General features: G+C 43.4%; 2 protein-coding genes across 2 annotated transcripts in view; both read right to left on the bottom strand.

The window, feature by feature from the left end:
* LOC129860172 (zinc finger protein 883-like) overlaps positions 1 to 10,605 on the bottom strand; it is a 483,924-nt gene that overhangs the window by 192,608 nt on the left and 280,711 nt on the right. The window lies entirely within an intron of this gene.
* LOC129860195 (zinc finger protein 239-like) lies at positions 4,370 to 9,936 on the bottom strand. The gene is made up of 4 exons (XM_055930576.1): positions 9,845 to 9,936; positions 8,639 to 8,887; positions 6,593 to 6,832; positions 4,370 to 6,317 (listed from the first exon to the last, which is right to left on the bottom strand). Exons 2-4 carry the CDS (start codon positions 8,754 to 8,756, stop codon positions 5,491 to 5,493), a joined length of 1,185 nt encoding a protein of 394 aa, XP_055786551.1. The 5' UTR covers positions 8,757 to 8,887; positions 9,845 to 9,936; the 3' UTR covers positions 4,370 to 5,490.

Here is a 10,605-nt window from a genome sequence, read left to right as displayed (position 1 = left end):
GGACTATATTGAGGGTCAGGCCGTTGAAATGCAGTCGATGGGAGGGTAACAATGGGAGGGGTGTGGCATGCACAGGGGCGGACCAGACTTCTATTTAGGACTGGGATCCTATCCAGAGTTGACAGTGAGGACAAACCCAGCCTGCCTCTCTTCTTCCATACTACAAACCTACAGTGACTGGGTCCTGATTGTGACAGTGGAGCCTAGTTTGCACTGCAGGATCCAGAGATGGCATCAATAGACAGGTTTCCATTGACCCAGGTTTATTAAACAGAAAATCCGGAAGCATTGAAGAACCACAGTGCAATGACGTGAAGGCGTAAGAATGGTGCTGCTAAGATCAGAGATTCATCTCCTGAGTACATACTGTACCTTGTCCCCTGAATACCAACCAAGTAATCTGACATACAGGACTTCAAGTTGTAAAATAGTGAACTACTCCTTAAATGGAGTGGTAGGCTCTATGAAAGGGATGTTTTCACAACGCCAGAAATATGGTATGTTAGCAATCAAGTTTTCAAGATAGAGAACTTGGGGATGACAGGTAGCCTAGTAGTTAGAGCATTAGGCCAGTAACCGAAAGGTTGCTAGATCGAACTGCCAAGGTAAAAAATCTGTCATTCTGCTCCTGAACAAGGCAGTTAGCCTAGGAACAGTGGGTTGTCATTTTACATAAGAATTTGTTCTTAACTGACTTGCCTAGTTAAATTTAAAAAAACTTCCAGTACAGTGGAAAATGTCTTTATGATAATTGCATATAATTTGCATCATCACACTTTTTGCTATGTACTGCAGTGTTTCCCAATCCTGGTCCAGGGGACCCAAAGGGGTACGCTTTCTAGTTTTTGCACTAACACTTACACACTGAATTCAACAAAGCAACTCAAGGCTTTGGAACGAATAAGGTATGTGAGTATTAGGGCAAAAACATACATGTCCACCCCTTTTGGGACCAGGATTGGGGAACCTGATCTCAATCCAATTGAGCATCTGTGGGAGGAGATGGAACGAGCTATTCAGAGTAGTGATCCGCTCCCAGCCAACCCGACACAACTGTGGGAAGCATTGGAGTCATCGTGGACCAGCATCCCTGTGAAACGCTATCAACACCTTGGACAATCTATGCCCTGACAAATTGAGGCTGTTCTGAGGACAAACAGGGGTGCAACTCAATATTAGGAAGGTGTTCCTAATATTTTGTGCACTCCGTCCGTATATATCAGATAAAGATGGTGTGATGATTAGTTTTTAGCATTAGTTTTGGTGGATTATTTTATATTACTAAACAATTTTTGTTTAATGATAAACAGGCTATGAATTTACGTTTTTGGGGGGTATCTGTACTTTACTATTTATATTGTTGACAACTTTTACTTTTATTTCACTACATTCCGAAAGAAAATAATGTACTTTTTACTCCATACATTTTCCCTTGACACCCAAAAGAACTCGTTACATTTCTTATGATTAGCAGGACAGAAAGTGGTCCAATTCACACACTTATCAAGATAACATCCCTGGTCATCCCTACTGCCTCTGATCTGGCGGACTCACTGAACACAAATGCTTCGCTTGTAAATTATGTCTGAGTGTTGGAGTGAGCCCCTGGCTATCCGTAATATAAAAAAACAGCAGTTGTGCAGTCTGGTTTGCTTAATTTCAGGAATTTGAAATTATTCATACTTTAACTTTTGATACTTAAGTATATTTACAACCAAATACTTTTACTCAAGTAGTATTTTAGTGGGTGACTTTCACTTGAGTCATTTTCTATTAAGGTATCATTACATTTACTCAAGTATGACAGTTAGGTAATTTTTCCACTACTGGATGCATGTACGTGGTTTCCTCCATACCCTAGTCTTTCCATCAGCATGAAACAGCAGGAACAGGAAATGTTTTTCAAATTCTCCAGCGTACAGTCTTTTCATTTCTTAGCCCACTGCAACTGCAGTCTCTTGTTTTCTGCTGAAGGCTAATGGGGATCCATAATGAATCCATAATAAATTCATAATAAAAACTACATCAATAAGGATTATAGTTTTCATCTGGGTTCACCTGGTCAGTCTATGTCATGGAAAGAGCAGGTGTCCCTTCATGTTTTGTACACTCTGTACATGTTGTGTCTACCAGCTCTTTCCCACAGAAAACTGCAGAGGGAACTACTACCACCCAGTCAACCATCAGACTCCATAGTGGACTGTAACGGTCGTCTTGTGGTGAATGAGTGGACCAAGGCGCAGCGGGTGATGAAGACATAATGAATATTTATTAACAGAACGACGAAACACGAAAACTCTTAAACAAACTACAAAACAAATAAACGATGTAGACTGACCTAAAACATGAGAACTTACAAATACACGAAGAACGCACGAACAGGTACAGACTACAAACAAACGCGACAGTCCCGTGTGGTACGAACATACATACAGACACGGAAGACAATCACCCACAAACAAACAGTGAGAACAGCCTACCTTAATATGGTTCTCAATCAGAGGAAACGTCAAACACCTGCCTCTAATTGAGAACCATATCAGGCAACACATTAAACCCAACATAGAAACACAATACATAGAATGCCCACGCCAACTCACGCCCTGACCAACTAAACACATACAAAAACAAGAGAAAACAGGTCAGGAACGTGACATAACCCCCCCCTCAAGGTGCGAACTCCGGGCGCACCACCAAAAGTCTAGGGGAGGGTCTGGGTGGGCATCTGTCCATGGTGGCGGCTCATGCTCTGGGCGTGGTCCCCATCCCACCAGGGTCAATCCCCGCTTTTGTAGCCTCCTCCCAATGACCACCCTCCAAATTAACCCCACTGGATTAAGGGGCAGCACCGGACTAAGGGGCAGCACCGGAATGAGGGGAAGCTCCGGACTAAGGGGCAGCCCCGGAATGAGGGACGGCAGCTCCGTACTGAGGGACGGCAGCTCCGGACTGAGGGACGGCAGCTCCGGACTGAGGGACGGCTGTTCATGGCTGGCTGACGGCTCTGGCTGCTCATGGCTGGCTGACGGCTCTGGCTGCTCATGGCTGGCTGACGGCTCTGGCTGCTCATGGCTGGCTGACGGCTCTGGCTGCTCATGGCTGGCTGACGGCTCTGGCTGCTCATGGCTGGCTGACGGCTCTGGCTGCTCATGGCTGGCTGACGGCTCTGGCTGCTCATGGCTGGCTGACGGCTCTGGCGGCTCATGGCTGGCTGACGGCTCTGGAGGCTCCTGGCTGGCGGAAGGCTCTAGCGGCTCCTGACTGACGAACGGCTTTGAAGGGTCAGGACAGACGGGCGGCTTTGAAGGCTCAGGACAGACGGGCAGTTCAGGCAGCGCTTGGCAGACGGACAGCTCAGACGGCGTTGGGCAGACGGGCAGTTCAGGCGCCGCTGGGCAGACGGCAGACTCTGGCCGGCTGAGGCGCACTGTAGGCCTGGTGCGTGGTGCCAGAACTGGAGGTACCGGGCTAAGGACACGCACCTTCAGGCTAGTGCGGGAAGCAGCAACAGGACGCAGAGGACTCTGGAGACGCACAGGAGGCTTAGTGCGTGGTGTAGGCACTGGTGGTAATGGGCTGGAGACACGCACCATAGGGCTAGTGCGTGGAGGAGGAACAGGGCTCTGGAGACGCACAGGAAGCCTGGTGCGTGGTGTAGGCACTGGTGGTACTGGGCTGGGGCGGGGAGGTGGCGCCGGAAATACCGGACAGTGCAGGCGTACTGGCTCCCTTGAGCACTGAGCCTGCCCAACCTTACCTGGTTGTATCCTCCCCGTAGCCCGACCAGTGCGGGGAGGTGGAATAACCCACACTGGGCTGTGTAGGCGAACCGGGGACACCATGCGTAAGGCTGGTGCCATGTATGCCGGCCCGAGGAGACGCACTGGAGACCAGACGTGTTGAGCCGGCTTCGTGGCACCTGGCTCAATACTCAATCTAGCCCGGGCGATACGAGGAGCTGGTATGTACCGCACCGGGCTATGCACACGTACAGGAGACACCGTGCGCTCTACCGCATAACACGGTGTCTGCCCGTACTCCCGCTCTCCACGGTAAGCATGGGAAGTGGGCGCAGCCCCGCCCCCCCCCTAAGACATTTTTGGGGTCTCTTCAGGGGCTTCCAGCCACGCCTCCGTGCTGCCTCCTCATACCACCGCTCCAGGGCTTTAGCTGCCTCCATCTCTTCCTGAGAGCGGCGATATTCTCCAATGTGAGCCCAGTGTCCTTTTCCCTCCAAAATTTTCTCCCATGTCCAGGAATCCTGTGTATGTTGTTCCTGCTGCTGCTTGACACGCTGCTTGGTCCTTTTGTGGTGGGTAGTTCTGTCACGATCGTCTTGAGGACAATGAGCGGACCAAGGCGCAGCGGGTGATGAAGACATAATGAATATTTATTAACAGAACGACGAAACACGAAAACTCTTAAACAAACTACAAAACAAATAAACGATGTAGACTGACCTAAAACATGAGAACTTACAAATACACGAAGAACGCACGAACAGGTACAGACTACAAACAAACGCGACAGTCCCGTGTGGTACGAACATACATACAGACACGGAAGACAATCACCCACAAACAAACAGTGAGAACAGCCTACCTTAATATGGTTCTCAATCAGAGGAAACGTCAAACACCTGCCTCTAATTGAGAACCATATCAGGCAACACATTAAACCCAACATAGAAACACAATACATAGAATGCCCACGCCAACTCACGCCCTGACCAACTAAACACATACAAAAACAAGAGAAAACAGGTCAGGAACGTGACATGGACACCTCACAGAGGATATTCAACCCTAAGGGCAAATCCAAGGTCATCTCAATATCTTTACAGTAGAAGCTAAAAAAACACACCAAAACTGACAAGGTGCACACTGATCAATAAAGAGGCTAACATTCTATAACACTCCCTTTCCTCTGTAGTTCTCTCACAGTGAGAAACTATAGGATTACAATAGTGTTCTACGCTTTCTTCATTTGATCCAATTCAACATTGCCAATTATTTAATGTCATGAGAATTAAGGGGAGTGACTAACCTTAGCTGGTCTGAGAGAAATGATGAGGTCTCTCCTTTATGTACACAATGGTGTCTTTTTAAAATGGCCCAAATTGTAGAATCTCTTCTCACTGTCAGTGCAGTAATAAGGCTTCTCTCAAGTGTGTATCAGTTGTTGTGTCTTTACATTGCCAATCTGGCCAGAGAAACTCCTGCCACAGTCAGAGCAGAAGTAATGCTTCTCTCCTGTGTCTGTTCTCTAATGAACTTTTAGATCAGCTGTTGTTTACAAAAATAATAACATACAGTCAGATCAGTGGTAAGTCTTCTCTTCTTTATGTTTACCTTGGTGTCTTTTTAACAGGCACATTCAAAATAAACTTTTTCCTCAGTCAGAGCAGTAGAAAGGCTTCTCTCCCGTGTGTGTTCTCTGATGAACTTTTAGGTGAGTTGATGTGAAGCATTTTACACAATTAGAGCAGGATTAAGGTTTCACTCCTGTATGTATACGTTCATGTGTTTTTAAGTGGCCCAGTCGAGAGAAACTCTTTCCACAGTCAGAGCAGGAGTAAGGCTTCACTCCTGTATGTATACGTTCATGTCTTTTTAAGTTGTCCAGTTTAGAGAAACTCTTTCCACAGTCAGAGCAGGAGTAAGGCCTCTCTCCTGTGTGTATACGTTCATGTGTTTTCACGCTGTCCAGTTGAGAGAAACTCTTTCCACAGTCAGAGCAGGAGTAAGGCTTCAATCCTGTATGTATACGGTCATGTATTTTTAATTCACCCAGTTGAGAGAAACTCTTTCCACAGTCAGAGCAGGAGTAAGGCTTCACTCCTGTATGTATACGTTCATGTGTTTTTAAGTGGCCCAGTCGAGAAAAACTCTTTCCACAGTCAGAGCAGGAGTAAGGCTTCACTCCTGTATGTATATGTTCGTGTGTTTTTAAGTCATCGGGTCGAGAGAAACTCTTTCCACAGTCAGAGCAGGAGTAAGGCTTCTCTCCTGTGTGTACACGTTCATGTCGTTTTAAGGTGCCCAGTTGAGAGAAACTCGCACCACAGTCAGAGCAGGAGTAAGGCTTTTCTCCTGTATGCACTCTCTGATGAACTGTTAGAACCTTTGATGTTGAGAAATTCTTCCCACAGTCAGTACAGGAATACAGATTATCTCCTAGGTGTATTTTCAAGTGTATTTTTAGTGTTGATAGAACTGAAAAATTCTCCTCACAATGTGGGCAGTGGTGAGACCACTTAGCTCTATGATCTTCCTGCTGTTGCTCTCTGGATGTAGAGAATGTCTCAACATGGTCTCCTGTGTGAACAACATCAGTAGAACCAGTCAGTTGTGTGATATACACTACAGGTCAAAAGTTTTAGAACACCTACTCATTCAAGGGTTTCTTAATTTTACGATTTTCTACATTGTAGAATAATAGTGAAGACATCAAAACTATGAAATAACACATTTGGAATCATGTAGTAACCAAAAAAAAGTGATAAAAAATCTAAATATATTATATTTGCGATTCATCAAATAGTCACCCTTTGCCTTGATGACAGCTTTGCACAATCTTGGTATTCTCTTACCATGAGAAAGAGATTTCCCAATCTTCTCTTCTTCATCTTTAATGTTGACATTCAGCTCCAGTGTTTGACTGCAGTCTTCCAGCTTCACTGGTTTCATCTCTGAATCCTGCAGTGCAAACTGGGCTCCACTGTCACAATCAGGACTCAGTGACTGTAGGTTTGGACTCAGTGTGGAATGAGAGAGGCAGGCTGGGTTTGTCCTCACTGTTGATGTCACCGGCCTCAGACTTAATTCTAGTCCTGTAGTAACATTGAGAAACAGACAAGTTATTGTCTTGACAGTTCAGGCACTTTCTTTATTCTCTAAAAATATATTATATTTCTTATTTTTCAATTATCTAATTCAGCGCTTGACTTGGACTGAAATAGATGTCGGTACTAATTTTTAGGTTCAGGAGCTCCAAAATACTGTTGAGTTAATATACTATAAGAGGAACATGAGATCAAGCAGTAGAAATGTGAGGTGCCGGTACTCTGCTGCGGTGAGCTCCTGTCCAAGTCAAGCACTGATCTCACTTCAATAGATCAGGTGGATAAGCATTGAGAACAAAACATAAATTCATTAAAATTAGACAAAGTACCTGCTTTAAATTTGTCTGCACAACGTAAGTGAACTTAACCTCTCGTAGATTTTCCCAAATTCGCATAAATGACTCAAAAACCATTTAGTACAAGGTTTCAGTATGCTTTAAGCAGCACTATGTATTATTTTCCTGAATAACCTTGTATTCGCTGTATTATTTCAATCAAAAACCAATAGTATTTCCCGTTCACACCATAGTAACATTTACAGATAAATATAGAAACAACTGCATACATCTGAATATTAGTACACATGTAGAAAACCGATAATCATTACATTTAGCTTCAAAACAGTAGAGCAACTGTGAAATTGTCTCTCTCTGCTGCACCATCACTGCCTGCACTGAAGTCCGTTGACATAGACAGAGTGGGAACCGCCATTTTACCAGCTTGTGAATTTTTCCTTCCATGGAGCTCTACGGACAATTCCGTCGACCTCATGGCTTGGTTTTTGCTCTGACATGCGCTGTCAAATGTGGGACCTTATATAGACAGGTGTGTGCCTTTCCAAATCATGTCCAATCAATTGAATTTACCACAGGTGGACTCCAATCAAGTTGTAGAAACATCTCAAGGATGATCAATGGAAACAGGATGCATCGGAGCTCAATGTCGAGTCTCATAGCAAAGAGTCTGAATACTTATGTAAATAACATATTTCTGTTTCAAATTTTTGATAAAATTTTAAAACATTTATAAAAACTGGTTTGCTTTGTCATTATTGGGTATTGTGTGTAGATTGATGAGTGTTTAATTTGATCAATTTTAGAATAAGGCTGTGACGTAACAAAATGTGGAAAAAGTCAAGGGGTCTAAATACTTTCCGAATGGGAGAGGGGGATACCTAGTCAGTTGTACAACTGAATGCATTCAACTGAAATGTGTTTTCCACATTTAACCCAACACCTCTAATCAGAGAAGTGTGGGGGGCACTGCCATAATCGACAACCACGTCTTCGGGGAACAGTGTGTTAACTGCTATGCTCAAGGACAGAACAACACATTTTTACTTTGTCAGCTCAGGGATTCAAACCAGCAACCTTTTGGTTACTAGCCCAACACTCTAACCACTAGGCTACCTGAAAGTATTCATATCAGTAGGCTGTGCAATACAAAATGGGAATAAAATTATTCTATAAGTATCATAAAAACATTGAGCTATATCATCCTCCACTCACTATCACAAGAGTTAAAAACTACACAGACTCACTTCATAGAACTTTAAAACACTGGCAGCTTATCTACTTCACTTCTTCAGTCTACTCTGAGCACTCTAGATAGCTCAGTGAATAAAATAAATGCTGGCAATACTGGTGTCAAACCATGCAAGTGTCAGTAGCATGAAATAACATCTACCTTCTCATTGAAACAGTTCATCATGAAACAGTTCTACTGCAACTTTTCATACACAGTGGGAAGTTGGAACGAACAACATACACTTAGTTAGATAGAACCTGCTCTTACCATGAGAAACAGATTTCCCAATATTCTCCTCCTCTTCTTCATCTTTAATGTTGACATTCAGCTCCAGTGTTTGACTGCAGTCTTCCAGCTTCACTGATGCCATCTCTGGATTCTGCATTGCAAACTAGGCTCCACTGTCACAATCAGGACCCAGTGACTGTAGGTTTGGACTCAGTGTGGAAGGAGAGAGGCAGGCTGGGTTTCTCCTCACGGTGGATGTTACCGGCCTCAGACTTAATTCTAGTCGTCCTGTAGTAATAAAGACAAACAGACAAAAAGTTATTGTCTTGACAGTTCTGGCAATTTCTTTCTCTAAAATTAGTGTTTATATTTAGTTGCAGGATCGCTACAATACTGTTGAGCTAATATTCTATAAGAGGAACATGAGCTCAAACAGTAGAAATGTGAGGGGATGGTACTCAGCTCCGGTGAGCTCCTGTCCAAGTCAAGCACTGATCTCACTTCAATAGATCTGGTAGCTAAGCATTGACAACAAAACATTAATTAATTCACATTAGACAAAGTATTCACTTTAAATTAGGCTACACAACTTAAACGCACTTAATCTATAGTAGATATCCCCTATACACATAAATGCATAAATGCCTCAAAAAACATTTAGTACAAGGTTGTAGTATGTTGTAGGCAGCACTATGTACTATTTTCCTGAATAACCTTGTCTTCACTGTATTATTTCAATCAAAATCCAATAGTAATTCCGTTCACACCAAAGTAACATTTATAGAGAAAGATAGAAACAACTGAATGTCTCTGAATATTAGTACATGTGTAGAAAACTGATAATCATTACGTTCAGCTTCAAAACCGTAGTGCAACCGTAAAATTGTCTCTCTGCTGCACCCTCACTGCCTGAACTGATGTGTGTAGATGCAGACCGAGTGGCGCCGCCATTTTACCAGCTCGTGAATTTTACACAAAACCAATAACTTGTGAAACGAATTCAGACATCTCAAGTCAATAGATTCTTTATGAAATGACCGTGAGAAAAATATGTACATCCACTCAGACAAACCCCAACTGCTCTAACTACGTAACTTGTAAAATAGTTATCACTTTCTTCACTCGGCTTCACACAACAATGACACATCAAACCTTTACTAAACGTGATAATACCTTAACGGATATATTACCTAAAATGGTATTACATATTATTTCGATATTAGAAAGTTTAAACCTATTACATACCTGTAGTAATAAATAGAAATGGACACAAAGGTTATCTTCTTAACTGAACCGTTCTGGCTATTTCTATGCGTCTGTCCGGAACTTCCTGTTCTCCCACTAACGCCTTCCGTGCTTTCCGGGATCGCCAAACCCCATTACATGAGAAGGGGTCGCTCCGTGACACATTATTTTTAACTTTGATTTTACTAGGCAAGTCAGTTAAGAACAAATTCTTATTTTCTATGACGGGCTAGAAACAGTGGTTTAACTGCCTTGTTCAGAGGCAGAACAACAGATTTGCACATTGCCAGCTGGGGGATTTGATCTTGCAACCTTTCAGTTACTAGTCCAACACTCTAACCACTAGGCTACGCTGCTGACTGACGTTGTCCCACACCAGCTAGCACAGTGGATCTGGGCTGAGAATCAGAGTCGGCCGAAGTCATGTGGCTGGAGTCTGGCCCGGGCAGTAATACTTATGGCTAGGATGCGGAGACTGAGCTCAGGCCGATTCCGGTGAGAGTTATCTGGCCCAAATCTATTACTTGGGTCTCGGGCCGATTGGGTCTACTCTCTGGCAGATGATTACACGGGCTGCTTTATAAAATTAAAATTACATTAATTATATATTTTCCCATATTTTCTCATTGTTCTTGTGATAAAAAAAATAATTAACATTTAAATTCTTTAATTTTTAAGAGTTTAAGTTGTATTTTAGTATTTTGATACTTTGTGCAAGACAATTGATAAGCATTAACAACTTTGTAGATTGAGCCTCCCGA

This window comes from Salvelinus fontinalis, chromosome 7 (genome assembly GCF_029448725.1).
Source record: "Salvelinus fontinalis isolate EN_2023a chromosome 7, ASM2944872v1, whole genome shotgun sequence".
Classification (NCBI taxonomy): domain Eukaryota; kingdom Metazoa; phylum Chordata; class Actinopteri; order Salmoniformes; family Salmonidae; genus Salvelinus; species Salvelinus fontinalis.
This window is presented reverse-complemented; position numbering and strand designations above follow the sequence as displayed.

What these genes read in the sequence shown, in the direction of transcription:
- LOC129860195 (XM_055930576.1), bottom strand. Translation starts at nt 8,756, where the DNA reads ATGCAGAATCCAGAGATGGCATCAGTGAAGCTGGAAGACTGCAGTCAA. An exon ending in TGGGAAATCTGTTTCTCATG is followed by an intron (nt 6,833 to 8,638) that starts GTAAGAGCAGGT and finishes ATGTTACTACAG; the next exon opens with GACTAGAATTAAGTCTGAGG. An exon ending in TGGGAAATCTCTTTCTCATG is followed by an intron (nt 6,318 to 6,592) that starts GTAAGAGAATAC and finishes TTGTTCACACAG; the next exon opens with GAGACCATGTTGAGACATTC.